Source organism: Dermacentor variabilis, chromosome 8, assembly GCF_050947875.1.
Source record: "Dermacentor variabilis isolate Ectoservices chromosome 8, ASM5094787v1, whole genome shotgun sequence".
Lineage (NCBI taxonomy): Eukaryota > Metazoa > Arthropoda > Arachnida > Ixodida > Ixodidae > Dermacentor > Dermacentor variabilis.
The window spans coordinates 72679824-72701763 of record NC_134575.1 but is presented as its reverse complement, the minus strand read 5'-3'; the positions used below and the strand labels follow the sequence as shown (position 1 = coordinate 72701763).

At 42.7% G+C, this 21940-nt stretch overlaps 1 protein-coding gene across 5 annotated transcripts in view; it reads right to left on the bottom strand.

Annotated features, from left to right (window-relative positions):
- Positions 1–314: 314 nt before the first annotated feature.
- Positions 315–21940, bottom strand: part of LOC142591100 (uncharacterized) — a 42671-nt gene continuing 21045 nt past the window's right edge. For 3 of the 5 annotated variants that reach the window (XR_012830337.1, XM_075703483.1, XM_075703484.1), the window contains 4 exons: positions 19805–19840; positions 19585–19679; positions 16511–16603; positions 315–571 (listed from right to left, as the gene is read on the bottom strand). Coding sequence is in view for 4 of the 5 variants with exons in the window: in XM_075703483.1 (XP_075559598.1) it covers positions 468–571; positions 16511–16603; positions 19585–19679; positions 19805–19840 (328 nt within the window). In the remaining variant the exon portion in view is untranslated. The remainder of the gene's footprint in view (positions 572–16510; positions 16604–19584; positions 19680–19804; positions 19841–21940) is intronic. The other 2 variants (XM_075703485.1, XM_075703486.1) reach the window with 1 other exon arrangement.

The following is a 21940-nucleotide window of genomic DNA, read 5'->3' as shown; positions in this document are numbered from 1 at the left end:
CTGAACGATCGCTGCGTCAGAGTTCTCTCCAGTAATGATTGTACTGCATATGGTAAACAAAAACGAATGTGTTCACTAAATTCGCATGCTTTTAATAAATCCCCCTAAAATGCCGCAAAGTGCTTGACGCTGCAAATAGCAAAAAAGTGCAATTCTGTTGATGTGTGTACCTTGTTGCCTCATGTCATTGGCAGGGCCTTATTTTTCACAACCATGAGAACGGGACAATACAGTTTAAATTTCTGCACACATCCTGGTAATTTTCTAAGAAAAAATAACTTCTTGTTTTAGTGACATTGAGAGAAGCATACAACACATTTTCCTCTATTTTATTAACATAGCAGGGTAACTTGTATGCAAAAATGCTGATGATCTTGGCATCAAGTCAGTTGTCGTCACCGACTACTGAATTCTGCGTATCCCTTTTCCACCGTTCGGCCACATGTCATGCACTACGAACCAAATGACTATGTGCTTTTGCACTGTTCAAACGCAGGATCGCAAGTTGGGGCTTGTTTGGTTTCCACAGGACAGGATTCCGTATGTTCAATTTTTTGCCACAGTGAGCAATCTAAAAAAAGGAAACCCGAGGACGAATCAGCAATTCACAACACACTAGGCAACGCATTTGAATGGACGGTAAACAAACCATTTCTTTTTTGCATATAACCAAAATTAAACATTTAAAAGATAACGCAACGATAACCTTAGGAACTATAACTTAATGAAAACTCACAGAACATTTCTTGATGGAACATGTTTGGAATACCAAGGCGTCTATGACTAAGGTTCCTATAATTCTTTTCACTTACAGCGTACTGCATATGGTAAACAAAAATGAATGTGTTCACTAAATGCGCAGGCTTTTAATAAATCCCCCTAAAATGCCGCAAAGTGCTTGACGCTGCAAATAGCAAGAAAGCGCAACTCTGTTGATGTGTGGTGTTGTGCAGTACGCTGCGCTCGATGAGGTGTGCAACTCATCTTTGGCGGCGCAGATCAAACAGCCTGTCAGACGTAAGCTGTTTTGGGATGCGTAGCATACGATTGCGTGGAGGAGCGGTAGAGCACCAGGCCTTCAATCTGAAGGTCGTAAGTTCGAATCCTCCTCCAGTACGCCACATCTCCAGGCTTCGAGTGGTGCCCGACACCAGCAAAAAATGCCGAGAGCCAGTGGGGCTATAGCAGTCCAGGTGCGATCAAATTAAAAAGGCCCACTAAATTTAAACAAGGGCATTTCCTCATTAGAACAGAAATTGGCTTCCTTGGTGCAGTATTTGGCCACTACCTCCCTCATGAGCCCTACAATTAACCTAGGGCCCTCATCCCCAGCAGCTGGGGAGCACCTGACCAAAGCGGTGGTTAAACCTGCGATGCGGCAGAGGGTGCTGAAAATCTCTGGATCCGGACAGACGAGTAGAAACTGAATCTTCTGACGTTCAACACACGCGCCCTCTCGAGGGACGCTAGCTTAGCAGGACTCTTTGAGGAATTATCAGGCATTGCGTGGGATATTATTGGCCTTAGTGAGGTAGATGATCAAGTGAGGCTTATACAGTGCTAACAAATGGCCACGTCCTCTGTTCTAGAGGAACTACAGGTAAGAAGTAGTACGGAATAGGATTCGTAATCCATAAGGGCATATCGGACAACATTGACGAATTCTACAGCAATAATGAGAGGATAGCAGTAGTCCTAATAAAGCTTAAGAGGTATAGATGAACAGCAGTACAAGCCTACGCTCTAACCTACAGTCGTGATGATGACGAAATATCAGTCTTATGAACATGTTGAATTAGCGATCAGAATAGTACAAACTCTAGTATACTGTAGTCATGGACGACTTCAATGCAAAAGTGTCGAAAAAGCAGGCTGGTGAACAAGCAATTGGCAACTACGGCGTCGATTCTAGGAACACTCGAAAGAGATGGCAGAACTCGCGCAAAGGAATAAGCTGCGAATAATGAATATCTTCTTCAGGAAGTGTAGGAACAAAAAGTGTACCTGGAACAGCCGTATTGGGTTAACAAGAAACGAAATTAATTTCATACTTTCTGCCGATCATATCATAGGCAGGATGTAGAAGCGCTGGCTAGGGTAAAGCGCAGTGATGAGAGGTTAGTGATTGCTAGGATTTTCCTCATTGTCAACTGATAGTGAGTAAAATTAGGAAAAAAACAGGACAACCTAGATGGTAAAAGTGGACCAATTTAGGCTGATGCTTGCTAACAAATATGCTTCTTTAGAGCAGAGAGATGAAGGTTACATAGCGATAATGAACTAAAATGTAACGAGGCTGGTTTCAGGAGCAGCAATTAAAGTGGGAGGCAAGGCACCAAGGCAACTAGTAGGTAAGCTCTCCCAAGCAACAAAGTACGCAAGAAAAAAAGCGAGAAAGCATGAACTTGACCAACAAGGAGAAAGTAAGGTGTATTCGAAATTATAACGTGAGAACGACTCAGAAAGCCGGAAAAAATGGACCGAGTTTGAAACCAGTGAGAATACTTGGCATAGGACAAGCCAAGATGTATGCACTGAAATATAAGCAGGATAATATCAGCAGCAGTTTAGAAGATATAGTAATGCAGCGAAAGATGTCTGTACTGACCTGTGCAGTACCAAGAGCAGCCACATTAACTCCGTTCGAAGTAGTAATGAACAGGATAGAGAGGCTCCTTTTATAACTAGCGGTGAAGTTAGAAGAGCTTTGCAAAACCTGACTCCTGTAAAAGTGGGCGGAGAAAAATGAAATAACTCTCGATTTAGTGAAAGAGGGAGGAGATATCATGCTTGCAAGGCTTGCGGCCCTTTATATGAAATTCCTCACGACTTCAATGTTCAAGCCAAATGGAAGAAAGCCAACATTTCACGGTTACACAAGAAAGGAGACATTACAGAATTGAAAAATTATAGGCCCATTAGCTCACTTTTGGCATTGTGTAAAATATTCGCCGTGATAATTTCGAATAGCATAAGGGCAACACTTGACTTCTGTCAAACAAGAGAACAGGCTCGCTTCAGGACGGGGTATTCTACAATGGATCACATCCATGTAATCAATCAGGTAATCGAGAAATCTACAGAGTACAATCAATCCCTCTATATGACTTTCATATATTACGAAAAGGCATTTCATTTGATCCAGTAGAGATACCAGCAGTCATAGAGGCATTATGTAACCAAGGAGTACAGGAGCCATAGATGTATTTCTTAGGAAATATCTACAAAGATTCCGCAGCTACGTTTATTCCTCTCAAGAAAAGTAGAAAGTCATCTCAGAAGAAAGGTGTCAGGCAAGAAGACACAATCTCTCCAACGATATTTACTGCATGGTAGGGAAAAGTATTCAGGCCATTAAATTGGGAAGACTTAGGAGTGAGGATCAACGGTGAATATCTCAGCAACCTTCGGTTTGCAGATAGCATTGTCCTGTTCAGCAACACTGGGGACGAATCATAACAAATGACTGAGTACCTTAACAAAGAAAGTATAAGAGTGGCGTGAAATATTATTATGCAGACGACAAAAAATAATGTTTAATAGTCTGCCAAGGTAACAAGAGTTCAGGATCGCCAATCAGCTTTTATAGTGTGTCAATACATTTATCTAGGTCAATTACTCACAAGGTACCTTGGTCATGAGAAGGACATTTACAGAAGAATAAAAATGGGCTGGGAGTGCATGCTGCAGGCATTGCCAGATCCAGAGTGGAGCTTACCACTATCAATCAAAATAAAGTTGTACATTCACTGGATTCTATCGGTTTAAAATAAGAGACGGAAATTTGGAGGTTGTCAAAGAAGCTCGAGAGCAAGTTAAGGACTGCGCAAAGAGCGATGAAATCAAACATATTTGGCGTAACGTTAAGAGGCAGGAAGAGAGCGCTGTCGATCAGATAGCAAATGGGGATAGCCAACATTATAAATGACATAAAGAGAAAAATAGAGCTGGGCAGCTCATGTAATGAGCAGGATGGATAACCAGTGAACCATTAGAGTTACAGAATGGATGCCACGAGAAGGAAAGCACAGTCGAGGACGGCAGAAAACTAGGTGGGGCAATGAATTCAGGAAATTTGCAGGCGCAAGTTGGAATCAGAGTAGTACAGCGGTAATTGGAGATCACAGGGAGAGGCCTTCGTCCTGCAGTGAGAAAAAATGGCTGATAATGATGATGATCATACGGCAGACGCTAACTGATACTGAACGGCAGCTTACAAATATCCTCCACGGCAACGGAAAATGATAGGCTTAGCGTTAAGAGAGACGACGGCTGTATAACCTAGAAAGGAAATGCGGCTTCCGATCTTCTGGTCGAGACTAAGAGAAAGAAGATGACTTCAAAAAGTCACGTAAGGATCATTGCTGTCAGTGAATCACACGTTGAGTGTGTAGGATAGAGGTCTGTGCGTAAAATAAAAAGACGATATTGCAAAACAATTTCGATGCGGGTTGTATGCCGTATACTAACGTGTGGCAGGATAGTGAATATGCTTGGAGGCAGCCTTCGTCATACAGTGGACACGACCAGGGGGATGATGAGGACAAAACAGCCAGCCTCATCCCGCGGTTTCCATTTACCAGCAGTCACCTGCTCTGCGCTGGCATGCCGGCGTGGGCGTGTCAAGCAGCTCGGAATGGGTGCCACGTAGAGCCACTCACACATATCCGGCGAGACGCTCTAGATGCAATCTTCTACCATTCAATTCTTATTGCGATAGCAATTAGATGGGCACTCCAGTCGAATTTCTGCCGTCGCCGTTGCCGTGAGTTTCCGTGTAAACTCCAAGGGCGATAAAATCGTCGCCGAGCACCGTATGCTCTATCTGCGAGTAAATGTTTGCGAGTGGGAGCCGCCGATCATAGCTCAATCTCGTGCGCACAATGGAGGAAATTGAGAAGGAAGCGCGTTGTCTTCCGCCGTGCGCGTGGCTTGGGGGGTGGGGCAGGGAGAGCTGACGCGTTCTGCACCGGTGGCCCGGGAGGCAGCTTGCGCGCGTGACACGATGCTTGTTAATTAGTATGCGAATGTTCACAATCTTATACGGCGGGTAAAACACCTATCCCTACTTCGCATGGCTGTCCACTAATTTGCTATCGCAACCAATGCTTCACCTTTCGGTTAACACTGCCACTTTTTTATATCTCTTTCTCAAGCACCTTCAGAGTTGCGGTAATCAGCGTTGCACTCCTCGAGAAGCCAAAGCACACTCAATTCTGTACTAAGCAGTAGGGCAGATATAGCAAACATAACGCAAAAGTATTTATCGCACATGTCATGTGTGATGAATATTCATGGGAATGTAATCTCATTTCCGCTTTATGGTACATCATGAAATCATTTACGGGTTTGCTCTAACTTATTCTGGCTACATATACCACTTTTACTGCGATTCTACCTACAGCAGCAAGTAGAGTACTGACTGTTCATGACATAGCATGCTTATATATCTTCAAAATTTTCAAACACATTAGGTTTCTTATAACTCTTCCCGAATACGGGACAAACTACATCTCCGGTGGCGGGACCAATCACACCGTGAGTTCTTGCGATCTCTACTGTCGGAAGTTCATTGACGATTTTAAATAGTGAACTTGATATTTGAATAAACCACGTTTAGTACGACCCCTTAAAGCACGACTGTGGACGGTCTCTCTCCCATCAAAAGATTTGATCAGCACGACCTTCATTTTTCACTTGTGCTGCCTTGCTATCTTCAGCCACGGAGAAAAGGGAGACTTCCACTGACCACTCCGGCGCTTACATTATGGGTCATACTCAAAACAGCCGTGTCATCACAATCCGTCAATGCAAATCACCCGTCAATGCAAATCTGGTGCAGTTTGAAGATGTGCGATGATATCTAGATGCAGGTGGATGCGGAGCTCCTCCTTATCGGAAATTAGCAGCCGTGGCACCATCTTTGCCCAGACTTTTCACAAGTCCAAATATTCACGGTCCTTTCGCATGTCCAACTGGCTAGCAGTCATTCGAACAGCCAACCAACGATCAGAGCACAGCAGCTCATTCCTGCTTGTTGAAGGCCTCCCGCTTTTTGAGTGACTCATATCCCACTTCCTCGCACCCCACTTTCGACATCTTGTTCCACTCAAACGCACGTGTGCGTAGCGTCGTGTCATCTCCGCACACTTCTCCAAGCGTTTTTGATGCTTTTAAGGATTCCTCCGACCAAACCAGAAGTTTGAGGACCCGATGTTGCCCCGTGCTCATGGATCTTTCCTCAATTCTCACAGCTGCATGGTATTTTATATGAATGCTCTAAGAGAATATATATATATATATATATATATATATATATATATATATATATATATATATATATATATGTATGTATGTATGTGTGTGTGTGTGCTGAACGAGTAGAAGGTGAAATGAGAGACCCGAATTCCATAAGCCACAGGCACATGACTTCCAAGAAAGCATAGGGGGACCTATTTCTAGTTGTGAAATGATGTGCCAAAATGATAACCTAAAAGCAAAAAACCAATTAGGAGAAAGAACAACTTTCCGAAGGTGAGGTCCAAACCCACGACCTCTGTGTTACTCCAGCGTTGCACTACCAATTGTGCTGAAGCGGCGGCTGCTCTCACGTCCACATTATGGGGCAGCAAAAATGCGGACGTGTCCGCAGCGGTAATTTGGGTCTACTGCGGTGCTGCTTCCTCCGTGAGAGTATGTAGTCGGGGTAGTCAGACTTATATTTTAAGTCTCAGGCGCTTGAGAAAGAACTCAACATGGTATGACCATGCTTCATAAAGGTGTAAAACGATGCGGAATGGCTTTGGTTGCTTTAAACAGACAGCTATGGCGGAAGTACGCATGTAGCGTGACCGCAGGTGCGTTGTTTTCACTGGGTTGGTGTTGTATTAGAAGGACTTTTTGCCTTCTCCTGTGGCCATGCAAGGGAATGACAGATTCAGTAAACAGTCTGGCGATTGTAACTTGGTATGGCAGGCATCCATCCACAACTGGCTATCATTTCATCACAGGGGTTACCACTTCCAAGAAGTAAAAACAGCGATTTTGCACAAAATATGGGAGAGTTCGAATTGAAGATCATAATATCCACGCGGTTATTTATATGGGCAACCTGCGATGAAAATGTACATTTTACTGTCGCTGTAGCTGTTCAATAGAACTGTCAGTGTCAATTATCCTTCGACCAAGAACATAGATTCGCAATTATGGTCAATTCTCAAGCACATGAGCACATGCAGGTCACGCTATTATATATATATATATATGGGGATTTCCTCAAAGTTCAGCACGTTGGACCCGACGTAGCATACGAAGGAAAAACACGACGAACTTTTTGGAAAACTTGTTTACTTAACGTATTGGGCTGGTGGACCTCTTACTCTGACTACTCTGACCACTGTACTCTGACGAAGGCTGGTCCACCAGCCGAGAACGTTAAATAAATAAGCCTTCCAAAAAGTTCGTCGCCTCTTTCCTGCGTATATATATATATATATATATATATATATATATATATATATATATATATATATATATATATGGCGCTTGCGCCATATTCACATTATTTGTACAAACATTATCTATAGTGTTGGCGTACTACTTGTAGTGCACTGCCGAAGCTGCAGTTGAGTGATAATTCGCCGTGGCTACAATGAACACGACACACGGCTTTCTTTCAATCTCATATCATGTCGCTTATTTTCTACTCTAAACGCAATATTGCATGAATAGGCTGAGAACAGTGACAAGAAGCGCTTTATTGTGCTCGCAGAGATTGGTATGCTGCGAGCCTGAAGGCACCAGTCTGTTTAGACGCCATCATCTAAATAGAATGACGTCTACTCACATGAACTGCCATCACTCGCGTTTTGCTGGTCATTTGGGGCAGAGGACACGTTTGCAGAGCGCGTGTAGAAAGGCGGCGTCCGATTTCGTCTGGCCAAGTTAAAGACAACAAAACAAAATACTGTCTGCGGAACAAAAAAACCTTACTTGGAACTCTTGTTTCACGTAACTTTGTCAAAAACCTCAACAGCGCTCTCAAAAACGTCTAAACTAAGTACATCTGTAGTGTAGAGACACGTGTAGGAAATTGCACGCCTTGGGAAGAAAAGAAAGAGACACGTCGCTTATGGTCGCCGAGAGGCGTTATGCCCGCACCTATTTGTAATTTCGAGTATCTATACATCCTGCTATAGGTATTTTCGTGTCTAAGGCCGGCTGAAAGCCTAAAGTGAGTAACGAAAAGATGAATTATCCCGTAGCGCAAGAAGAAATCACGGTTATCACCATCATTTCAGAGCGCAGTGAGAGCCAGCGAACCGTTTCTGTATGCACAAAAAACAGCGTCACCATCTGGCAACTTCAGGAGAACCTCGAGTGGTGTGGTGGCAACGCGCGCAACGCTGAATGGGGGTATTTCTTGCTCAATCATCACGGTCCTAACTAATACATTTAGTGAAGGTATTGAATACATGCTCATTAGATAGCTACTCGACATGTCGAACGGGAAATGTTTTGTCAAACAAAGTTTGCTTAAGATTATTATGAAGTTGATAAGTACGTAAATTTTCTTTTATTTTTACTTGTTGTTGCAGAGTGCTTTCACAGTAAGGCTATCACATATGTCTTGTTTAGTTTTTCTCTTCAGCCTGCACAACATTCTTTGTGCAGTACGCATTAGCGCATCGTTTAAGATTTTCTTATAATGATCTTATGGATCAATGGTCATTGCGGCATAAAACACCAAGAATGGCTCTATCACAATTTTTTATCGTCTTGGAAGCAGTAAACAATGTTTTTCCCCAGGAAGGAGCTAATCTGTACGCCATAATTAGCTAGGCAAGTGTTAAAAATGTGAGTACGCAATACGCATTGTATGTTTCACTGCGCAAGATTTCTGTACAGTCGCTTAATATTATTGAACAACATGTGTATATATATATATATATATATATATATATATATATATATATATATATATATATATATATATATATATATATATATATATTTATCCTCCTGAGATATATATATATGTATGCATATATATGTATGTATATATATATATATACATATATATATATAAGCGACGTTACGAACATTTGCTGGGCCCTCAGCGGCCTCACATGGGTGCATCGCCAATATCGCAAATTGTCCTGACTGTGCTATGGGGTCTTCCATAGAGAGCCATTCAACCGTAGAAGTGCATGATGACAAGCCAAGTACTTGAACGTCGGGTCCACATGGAAGTATTCCACGTGAGGAAAAAACAATTCATTTGAAAATAATCGAAAATATTCTAACTAAGCGAATATCCAGGCCTGCCGTCGACGGCAATCGCAACACTCATTTGCTGTAAGTATTCTTTTTATCCACCACTCTGCCCAACGTAGAGTTGGCGTGCTTTCTCGTCGCATGAACGACGACGTTCTTCCAGTTCTTCGGTGAGCACAGGCTTTAGTGGCAAACTAAAAACATTTCGCTCAAGATAACCGACACCATGCAACCCTCCTTCCTGACACAAAGCGAAGACTGCCGATGGTGCATTATACCACAAAGAAGAAATATCACAGTCGTTACTTATCACTCGTACGCGCTAAGCCCCGTGAGCTCCCGTTAAAAAATGTCTCTAGGTAGAACCTATCACTGCATCCAATGGGAAAATAGTAAAGCAACAGCGAGGTGCGATAAATTGAAAGCAATGTCTACCACCGTCAAGTTATATTTCACAGCGCGATACTGGAACTTTTCCTTAGCCGTAAATTTGAACATCTGGCAACATAGCATCACCAAAACATCTACGGCATCAGCAATCGTACGTCTGAATTAACTAGGCAGAACAACACGTGCCTATATTTAATTTGTCTTTTCAGAGCTCAACGAAAATGAATGTTTCATAATATCCTATCGCGTGAAACGTCCAACTGACTGTGAAAAGAAATATAGAAACATGACACCAAAATGTATTGCACAGCCTATGAAACAGCTGTAGTAGGCTTGAACATAATACCCTAAAGTAAGCGAAAGAAAATGAATTCATCAGAAACACCTCTTGACCTAGCTGCTATTCTTTCAATTTCCTCTACCGCCTATGCTTTAAATGTCGGGCTGCAAACTTTCTACACGCTAAAGAACAGCCGCCAATGTTTTTGACATCCGTGTTATGCCATGCTTAAGATGACGCATTGCTATTTATTCATTCAGGAGGCACATCATGGTTAACCTTATATATCAGTTGCACGCGCCAAATGCTCAGAATTCCACTTCTTGCCGCCATTTTCTTTCACGTCTTCGTGCAAAGGCGACACATATAGGTCACTGCTGTGCGCGAAGTGCTTCATATGGAGGCCTGCTCCTTGACGCTACGCTGAAGGCTTTCGGAAAGTGCAGCTCCCCACCATTTCAAGTTGTCGACTTGTTCCTCTGTCTCAACGTCACAGCTGCGCATAAACATTTACATCTGGCAACATAGCATCACCAAAACATCTACGGCATCAGCAATCGTACGTCAGAATTAACTAGGCAGAACACCACGTGGCCATTTTTAATTTGTCTTTTCAGAGCGCAACGAAAATGAATGTTTCATAATAACCTATCGCCTGAAACGTCCAACTGACTGTCAAAAGAAATATAGAAACATGACACCAAAATGTATTGCACAGCCTATGAAACAGCTGTAGTTGGCTTGAACATAATACCCTAAAGTAAGCAAAAAAATGAATCAACACTGTGACTTTTTATATCTCGTTCTCGAGCACCTTCCGAGTTGCGGTAATCAGCGTTGCACTCCTCGAAAAGCCAAAGCACACTCAGTTCTGTACTAAGCAGTAGGGCAGATATAGTAAACATAACGTAAATCTATTTATCGCACATGTCATGTGTGATGAATATTCATGGAAATGGGATCCCATTTCCGCGTTATGGTGCATAATGAAATCATTTAAGGGTTTGCTCTAATTTATTCTGGCAACATATACCACGTTTACGGCAATTCTACCTACAGTAGCAAGTACAGCACCGACTGTTCATGACATAGCATACTTATATATCTTCACAACTTGCAAACACATTTAGGTTTCTTATAACTTGCCGAATACGGCACAAACTACATCTCCGGTGACGGGACCAATTACACCGTGAGTTCGTGCGATCTCTACTGTCTGAAGTTCATTGACGATTTTAAATAAAGAACTTCATATTTGAATAAACCACATTTAGTACGACCTTTTAAAGCCCGGCTGTTGACGGTCCCTCTCACATCAAAAGACTTGATCAGCATGACCTTCATTTTTCACTTGTGCTGCCTTGCTATCTTTAGCCTCGGAGAAAAGCGAGACTTCCACTGACCGCTGCGGAGCTTAGATTATGGGTCATACTCAAAAACCGCCGTGTCATCACAATCCTAAATGCAAATCACCCGTCAATGCAAATCTGCTTCAGTTTGAAGATGTGCGATGATATCCGACGCAGGTGCATGCGGAGCTACTCCTTATCAAAAATTAGCAGATATGGCACCATCTTTGCACAGACTTTTCACAAGTCCAAATATTCACTGTCCTTTCGCATGTCCAACTGGCTAGCAGTCATTCGAACAGCCAACGAACAATCAGCACACAATAGCTGCCTTACACGCTCGACGTTACCGTCATTGCTGCTTGTTGAAGGCCTCCCGCTTCTTGCGCGACTCATATTCCACTTCCTCGCAACCCACTTTCGACGTCTTGTTCCACTCAAACACACGTGTGCGTAGCGTGGTGTCATCTCCGCACACTTCTGCAAACATTTTCGATGCTTTTAAGGATTCCTCATACCGAACCAGAAGTTTGAGGACCAGACGTTGCCCCGTGCTCATTGATATTTCCTCAATTCTCACAGCTGCATGGTATTCTATATGAATGCTATAGGACAATATATATATATATATATATATATATATATATATATATATATATATATATATATATGTATGTATGTATGTATGTATGTATGTATGTATGTATGTATGTATGTATGTATGTATGTATGTATGTATGTATGTATGTATGTATGTATGTATGTATGTATGTATGTGTGTGTGCGTGTGTGCGCGTGTGCGCGTGTGCGTGTGTGCGTGTGTGTGTGTGTGTGTTTGTGTGTGTGTGTGCTGAACGAGTAGAAGGTGAAATGAGAGACCCGAATTCCATAAGCCACAGGCACATGACTTCCAAGAAAGCATAGGGGGACCTATTTCTAGTTGTGAAATGATATGCCAAAATGATAACCTAAAAGCAAAAAACCAATTAGGAGAAAGAACAACTTTCCGAAGGTGAGGTCCAAACCCACGACCTATGTGTTACTCCAGCGTTGCACTACCAATTGTGCTGAAGCGCCGGCTGCTCCCACGTCCGCATTATTGGGCAGCAAGAATGCGGACGTGTCCGCAGCGGTAATTTGGGTCTACTGCGGTGCTGCTTCCTCCGTGAGAGTATGTAGTCGGGGTAGTCAGACTTATATTTTAAGTCTCAGGCGCTTGAGAAAGAACTCAACATGGTATGACCATGCTTCATAAAGGTGTAAAACGATGCGGAATGGCTTTGGTTGCTTTAAACAGACAGCTATGGCGGAAGTATGCATGTAGCGTGACCGCAGGCGCGTTGTTTTCACTGGGTTGGTGTTGTGATAGAAGTACTTCTTGCCTTCTCCTGTGCCCATGCAAGGGAATGACAGAATAAGTAAACAGTCTGGCAATTGTAACTTGGTTTGCAAGGCATTCATCCGCAATTGGCTATCATTTAATCACAGAGGCTACCATTTCAAAGAAGTAAAAACGGGGATGTTGCACAAAATGTGGGAGAGTTCCAATTGAAGATCATAATATCCACGCGGTTATTTATATGGGCAACCTGCGATGAAAATGTACATTTTACTGTCGCTGTAGCTGTTCAATAGAAGTGTCAGTGTCAATTATCCTTCGACCAAGAACATAGATTCGCAATTATGGTCAATTCTCAAGCACATGAGCACATGCAGGTCACTCTATTATATATATATATATATATATATATATATATATATATATATATATATATATATATATATATATATATATATATATATATATATATATATATATATATATATATATATATATGGGGATTTCCTCAAAGTTCAGCACGTTGGACCCGACGTAGCATACGAAGGAAAAACACGACGAACTTTTTGGAAAACTTGTTTACTTAACGTATTGGGCTGGTGGAACTCTTACTCTGACTACTCTGACCACTGTACTCTGACGAAGGCTGGTCCACCAGCCGAGAACGTTAAATAAATAAGCCTTCCAAAAAGTTCGTCGCCTCTTTCCTGCGTGTACATATATATATATATATATATATATATATATATATATATATATATATATATATATATATATATATATATATATATATATGTATATATATAAATGGCGCTTGCGCCATATTCACATTATTTGTACAAACATTATCTATAGTGTTGGCGAACTACTTGTAGTGCACTGCCGAAGCTGCAGTTGAGTGATAATTCGCCGTGGCTACAATGAACACGACACACGGCTTTCTTTCAATCTCATATCATGTCGCTTATTTTCTACTCTAAACGCAATATTGCATGAATAGGCTGAGAACAGTGACAAGAAGCGCTTTATTGTGCTCGCAGAGATTGGTATGCTGCGAGCCTGAAGGCACCAGTCTGTTTAGACGCCATCATCTAAATAGAATGGCGTCTACTCACATGAACTGGCATCACTCGCGTTTTGCTGGTCATTTGGGGCAGAGGACACGTTTGCAGAGCGCGTGTAGAAAGGCGGCGTCCGATTGCGTCTGGCCAAGTTAAAGACAACAAAACAAACTACTGTCCGCGCAACAAAAAAACCTTACTTGGAACTCTTGTTTCAAGTAAGTTTGTCAAAAACCTCAACAGTGCTCTCAAAAACGTCTAAACTAAGTACATCTGTAGTGTAGAGACACGTGTAGGAAATTTCACGCCTTTGGAAGAAAAGAAAGAGACACGTCGCTTATGGTCGCCGAGAGGCGTTATGCCCGCACCTATTTGTAATTTCGAGTATCTATACATCCTGCTATAGGTATTTTCGTGTCTAAGGCCGGCTGAAAGCCTAAAGTGAGTAACGAAAAGATGAATTATCCCGTAGCGCAAGAAGAAATCACGGTTATCACCATCATTTCAGAGCGCAGTGAGAGCCAGCGAACCGTTTCTGTATGCACAAAAAACAGCGTCACCATCTGGCAACTTCAGGAGAACCTCGAGTGGTGTGGTGGCAACGCGCGCAACGCTGAATGGGGGTATTTCTTGCTCAATCATCACGGTCCTAACTAATACATTTAGTGAAGGTATTGAATACATGCTCATTAGATAGCTACTTGACATGTCGAACGGGAAATGTTTTGTCAAACAAATTTTGCTTAAGATTATTATGAAGTTGATAAGTAGGTAAATTTTCTTTTATTTTTACTTGTTCTTGCAGAGTGCTTTCACAGTAAGGCTATCACATATGTCTTGCTTCGTTTTTCTCTTCAGCCTGCACAACATTCTTTGTGCAGTACGCATTACCGCATCGTTTAAGATTTTCTTATAATGATTTTAAGGATCAATGGTCATTGCGGCATAAAACACCAAGAATGGCTCTATCACAATTTTTTATCGTCTTGGAAGCAGTAAACAATGTTTTTCCCCAGGAAGGAGCTAATCTGTACGCCATAATTAGCTAGGCAAGTGTTAAAAATGTGAGTACGCAATACGCATTGTATGTTTCACTGCGCAAGATTTCTGTACAGTCGCTTAATATTATTGAACAACATGTATATATATATATATATATATATATATATATATATATATATATATATATATATATATATATATATACGCGACGTTACGAACATTTGCTGGGCCCTCAGCGGCCTCACATGCACGAATCGCGAATATCGCAAATTGTCCTGACTATGCTATGGGGTCGTCCAAAGAGAGCCATTCAACCGTAGAAGAGCATGATGATAAGCCAAGTACTTGAACTTCGGGTCTACATGGAAGTATTCCACGTGAGGAAAAAACAATTCATTTGAAAATAATCGAAAATATTCTAACTAAGCGAATATCCAGGCGTGCCGTCGACGGCATTCGCAACACTCATTTGCTGTAAGTATTCTTTTTATCCACCACTCTGCCCAATGTAGAGTTGGCGTGCTTTCTCGTCGCATGAACGACGACGTTCTTCCAGTTCGTCGGTGAGCACAGGCTTTAGTGGCAAACTAAAAACATTTCGCTTAAGATAACCGACACCATGCATCCCTACTTCCTGACACAAAGCGAAGACTGCCGATGGTGCATTATACCACAAAGAAGAAATAGCACAGTCGTTACTTATCACTCGTACGCGCTAAGCCCCGTGAGCTCCCGTTAAAAAATGTCTCTAGGTAGAACCTATCACTGCATCCAATGGGAAAATAGTAAAGCAACAGCGAGGTGCGATAAATTGAAAGCAATGTCTACCACCGTCAAGTTATATTTCAGAGCGCGATACTGGAACTTTTCCTTAGCCGGAAATTTGAACATCTGGCAACATAGCATCACCAAAACATCTACGGCATCAGCAATCGTACGTCTGAATTAACTAGGCAGAACAACACGTGCCTATATTTAATTTGTCTTTTCAGAGCTCAACGAAAATGAATGTTCCATAATATCCTACCGCGTGAAACGTCCAACTGACTGTCAAAAGAAATATAGAAACATGACACCAAAATGTATTGCACAGCCTATGAAACAGCTGTAGTAGGCTTGAACATAATACCCTAAAGTAAGCAAAAAAAATGAATTCATCAGAAACACCTCTTGACCTAGCTGCTATTCTTTCAATTTGCTCTACCGCCTATGCTTTAAATGTCGGGCTGCAAACTTTCTACACGCTAAAGAAGAGCCGCCAATGTTTTTGACATCCGTGTTATGCCATGCTTAAGATGACTCATTGCTATTTATTCATTCAGGAGGCACATCATGGTTAACCTTATATGTCAGTTGCACGCGCCAAATGCTCAGAATTCCACTTCTTGCTGCCATTTTCTTTCGCGTCTTTCTTGGTGCAAAGGCGACTCATATAGGTCGCTGCTGTGCGCGAAGTTCTTCATATGGAGGCCTGCTCCTTGACGCTACGCTGAAGGCTTTCGGAAAGTGCAGCTCCCGACCATTTCAAGTTGTCGACTTTTTCCTCTGAGTCATTGTCTAGCTGCGCATAAACATTTACTTAAATGTGGCTATGAGCTGCCTACATTTGAAACGCGAAGAAAACTAGACGACTAAAAAACAGATTTTGCGTGCCGTATGAAGCCAGTGTGTATGGACAATGTATACCTTGGTTTGACACGTACCTTATCTTGAGAACTAGCTAATTTACGGTGGTATATTTTTTTTATCTTGAGCAAACAACTCCAAATTTTCCTAAATACTTAACCGCGTAAGAGGCGGCAAATAAACTTACGCTTTCTGTTGGAAGATCCGCCCACACTTCCAAGTACAAAACAGAGCCCGTAATCAGCGTGTAGTAATTCGTATGTTTTTTCGCTAAGCATTGCTGAAATTAAGAAAGAAGAGCGAAAAACGTTGGTTGAACCTTACAAAAACAGAAAAATAAGATTGAATACTGAAGAACATCCTTGAAAAGGTGCTTGGGCATTACCAAAAGCGTTGGCGAAAATATTGCCGTCGCACCGTTTTATATGGTCTTTGAGAAAGTTCTGGCATCGCTGTACAAAGTGCAAATGCTAGCTTCAAGCAATACCTCTGTTCCGCTTTATTATTATTATTATTATTATTATTATTATTATTCCGCTTTACTTTTCTGACTGTATAGTTGGATACTATTTATTTATTTATGCTGCACCCATAGTGCCAAAGGCAGTAGAGTCGAGAGGATGTAAAGCGTCAAGCAAAAAGATATTTTGGACATAGGGTGGCAGCAAACACTAGCTTGACGATTGATTGATTAATTATTTTGATTATTGTTAATATTAGTATTACTAAAGTACTGTTATTCGTATTAAATACGTATACACACTTGAAAGAGAGAAAAATGAATCAAAGAGCAGGCTGTCACATCCCACTGGAAGAGGCACAACGTGAGCATACGCCTGTCAAGCATATCCCATTTCTAGCCCCGCTTAGTTGTTCCGCTTCCCACTTGCCCCTCATATCTTGTGATATCGATTATACTTTTACAAAAACGAATTTCTCGCGCATTGATTGCCAACAGTCTCCACATTGCTTGAGGTAAGGTCGCTGACATCCCACGGAACACCACTACCACACCACACTTGAGCGACTGGTACGTGTGTTCGAGGTATCCGTGTTCAGACGAAGTAGCGCTCGTCTAGCCACGCCCATGCAAGGCACAGGTCTTCCAGGTGCAGGCAGCTTGGCTCTCGACCTTCCCAGCTCTCTATACACCTCAGTACACCCGTCGATTACTGTGCCACGTGCTCAAGCCGGCTCATCCAGCAAAAGCGTAGCACTCGCGGTTCTTCGTTCGGGATGTGCGATGGCGTCTCACCACTTGCCAAGAGCGTGCGGTTGCTTGCTGACTTCAATATTGATACATGCATACTGTGTGTTTCTTGTGGACGATACACGCTGGCGCCCCGACGAAGACGACGAACGCTCTCTGGCTCTCGAGCCGTCGGCTGAACTGGCCTGCGCTGCAGTTATCCTTTGTAAATATACTTTGTAAGCAGTCTCCAGTTCTTAATCCTTCGTTAGCGTAACAATATGAGCCTGGCCTGGGTAACGTTCTTTTTGTGTGTATTATAAGAAACGACCAAGTAAGCCGCAATGAAGGATACACGACGAGCCTTCACCGCCAAGTCGACGGTGACGAAGTTGCACAACCGCACGCCCCTCCGTGCTTGAGACAGGTGGCGCGTGCGAGAAGCTTCGGGCAGCTCGACAGCAATGCACTGGCAGGTCGTCTATTCCATTCGCACAGCGATTCAATAAACATTGCTTCACGCCTTCCTACAGTGAACTCCGTGGTTCTTTCCAATACTTATTGTTACGTTCATAATTCCGTATGGTTCAGTTCATGGTGACAATGTAATCAACGCTCACGTCGCCGAGTCTCCACTGCTACATTTTAGCGTCAATGAAAGCAACTTTTCCTTCGAAGCAGCTTGCCTTCTACGTCTGTTTCTGGCCCTGAACACGCTCCTGCTCTTGTTCGAAGGAGCGGTTACCGTCTCTGCCATGTTCTTCAACCGCGCACTCCGAAGTAAGTCCAGGTATGTCATTGCGGCTAGGGCTGCGAAACGTGGGTGCACGGAGCGGAGTCAAAGCGCTACGTTGGGCGCAATTGTTCCGGCCAGCTGTTACAGGGTACATGTGCACTCGCATTCGGCCTCTGCCACTTTACGATGTCCCCATCACTTTCATGAGAAGGTATCGTTCGCGAATATAGTGACAACAGTTTTCCCATTCTGCAGGAAGGGAGTGATAAAAATGTACAAATGGAAGATACGAAGGAGAGAAGGAAAGAAAAGACACGATGGGGCAGAGCTGAAGGACTAACCTGAAACAATGGCAAACGATAGAGCACAGCAGTAGCAACAAAAAATTACGGCAAGCCGTGCTGTTGAAGAATGTTCAAAATACAAATAAAGTCAGATTTCTAGTAATTCAAAAATAAAGAAAAAATACGCTACAACCGAACAGCGCAGTATATTTCACAAAATTAAGGACGGCGTGGTGAGCCTGGTCAAGTCAAAACACACATCTATCGTTGTACAGGAATTGGCACTACAAAATTCCTCAAACAAGAAGTGTAGGCTAAACTGCCGCGAAACTTTACACATATATACAACAAATAAAACGTTTCACTCGAATCTACAAATACTTAATGAAACAGCAAGTAAAAGGCACGAGCTTAATACATACGCAAATCACTTTACCAAAAACCTTCGAAGAAGCCAGAAAAATGTAGACACCACATATACCATTCCCAAATTATTCGCGAAATAAGGGCACACGAAATTATTCTGTTTTTCAAGAATATTCGCGTGCTCTAAACTGATAATAGACGCTCTAAAATGGTAGCACGGTTCCCTCGAGTGGTTGTCGCTCTATATTTCGGCAATCTAATAATGGATATTGCTAAAATATTTTACATGAAGTCCACAACGTCGATGACTGTATGTCCCATCTCAGAGCTTCATTTGTGACGTAGTTTGTTTCTGTTGTAGTTTCCATAGAAGAAACACACTGCTAAATTTATCCATGTCTCGCTTGTTTAGCGCACACTAAACAATGCACACATAGTCAATGACAGACTTTATCTATGTCTTAAAAAGGAATTCCCTGAAAGTTTTGGGAAATGCCAGCATTTCAGCGAAGGAACCGTACTCGATTTTTACTAACCTCACTTCACAGCTGTGCTTACGTAGAATTTGTTCTAATTCAAACGGAAGACATCCGAACACTTTTAAACTCGAGAACATGATATTTTAACAATATTGCAATGTTGCACGACCGTTATTATGACGCAATAAAATGGCTTCTCCAACTTACCGTTAGTTTCAGTGCTGTCAGGTTTAAAGGAAATAATGTTATTGACTGAAGACCCTTCGGTTGCAGATGTCGTTGCCGAATAAATTAATGTCTCCCTAATTGTAGAAAATGGTGCAGAAATGTCATTAAAATGGTTACGAAACATGAGACTGTTAGAGAGTTTTGAGTTTTAGCCATGCACACGATAGGAACGCATATTTTTCATGAGTGATAAGCTTACCAATTGTTGGCATAGGTGGTTAAAGGTGAAGGTGGCCTGAGGAAATGTGCAAAATAAGTATTGAAGTTGATGTAAATATAAGAAGCTTTTGGATTTCAATATTTACTTTGTTAGAAGGCAATACATGCACGCGCAAGTTGCTCCACCGATGATGACGATATACCGATGCTCGCATATCGTACAAACATTAGACACTTCATACAGTGTTCAGCGGTTGTGTGGCACCCATGTGCTTTCCACAATGCAAAGAACCTACAGAACATTCAATGTTGTTTGTTTCTGATACAAACATCTGCAGCACATCGCTATTCCCATTTGGGGATAAACTATAAAAACTGCAACAAATCTTAGTCATGAATAAGCCATATCGTTGCTTACTTGGTCCCATTCAAGAGGACAAAAGTAATGTTGTTTATATTTCGCATAGCGTACAACATTTACAATGCCTAATTGATTCAGAATATTTTAATAATCACACTGAATATTAGATGATCTCCTTAACCCTACAGATGTCCGTGATTGAAATATTGCTACGGAACCGTATTTGCGATGACGAAGAGGCGAGCAGTGTGAAGACGACGACGACGATTAGAGGCTAGTGCGGACTGTTGCCTCTTGGCCAAGTGCGGCGTATTTCCTTGTAAATATACTTGCATATAGCTTTTCATCTGCGTCTTCCTACGTAACATATCCGGTGGAGGTACGGGAATTATAGGCAAATGTGATGCAAGGAAGGGCAATGTCCCATGTCATCCTCTGGGAACAAATGGGTAGCCGTCGCAACTGATTACGCCACCCGATACGCTATCACGCGGGCTCTCCCCACCAGTTGCGCCACTGACGTCGCGGACTTTCTCTTGCGTGACATTATCTTGCTTCACGGCGCCCCGCGACAGCTGCTTACTGACCGTGGCGGAAACTTCCTCTCGAAAGTTACCGCCGACATTGTGCGTTCCTGCTCCATTCAACACAAGCTGACGACCTCGAACCAAAAGCCTGACAGAGTGGTTAAACCGTACTCTTACCGATATGCTGTCCAAGTACGTTTCCAAGGGCCACCACGACTGGGACATTGCCCTTCCTTACGTCACATTTGCCTATAATTTTCCCGGCATGACACCGCCGGATTTTCTCCATTTTATCGACTGTGCGGTCGCGAACCGACCTTGCCCATAGACACGGCACTTCCTCCTGCTGCGGTCTCAACAAGCGAGTATGCGCGCGACACCATCGCCCTCGCCGACCATGCACGCCAGCTTGCCCGTCCTCGACTGACGGCCTCACAAACCACTCAGCAGTGTCAGTACAACGCCCGCCAACGTGACGTACAGTTTTCGCCTGGTGCGCTCGTGCTCCTGTGGTCATCCTCTCATCACATCAGACTTTCAGAGAAGGTCCTTTCGCGATACAGAGGACCCTACCGCGTGCTGCGCCAGGTAGCGCCTGTGACGTACGAAATTGCTCCTGTGAGTTCAACTTCGTCCTCTACCCGAGCATCTAGTGATGTCGTGCACGTCAGAAGGCTCAAGGCCTACTACACTGCTTCCGAGTCCTGCCTTTAGTCGCTCCGGGACGGTGCTTTTGCCGCCGGGGTAGTGCTACGAAACAGTATTTGCGATGATGAAGAGGCGAGCAGTGTGATGACGATGACCACGATTGGAGGCTAGCGCGGGCTGTTGCCTCTTGGCCAAGTGCGGCGTATTTCCTTGTTAATATACTTGTATATAGCTTTTAATTTGTGTCTTCCTACGTAAGAATATATTTTCTGCGAGTGCTATGCGTAAGCGTACGATTTGTAAGCAAACATTTTGTAGCCATTTGCACTGTGTGAATTGATTTGTTTGTGAATTTCCGCGCCAGATCCATTGACCATTACCATGAAACTGCTGCTCCTTCTTTGTAAACCCTTTTACTGGCGACAAAGATTGTATGCAGATAACTTATGTTGGTTATTCATATAATACGTAATGTAAAAGCACCGTATTACAGAGAAGATATACATGTTTCAGATAGAGTTCATTTCAAGGTTGTGCGACAGACGTTTCAACGACTGCACCACGACAGTTCAACTGCACTAACGTAAGAGTCATGGCATGTTATGCAAGTCGAAAAAACTAGGACGAGGCAAATGTCCCG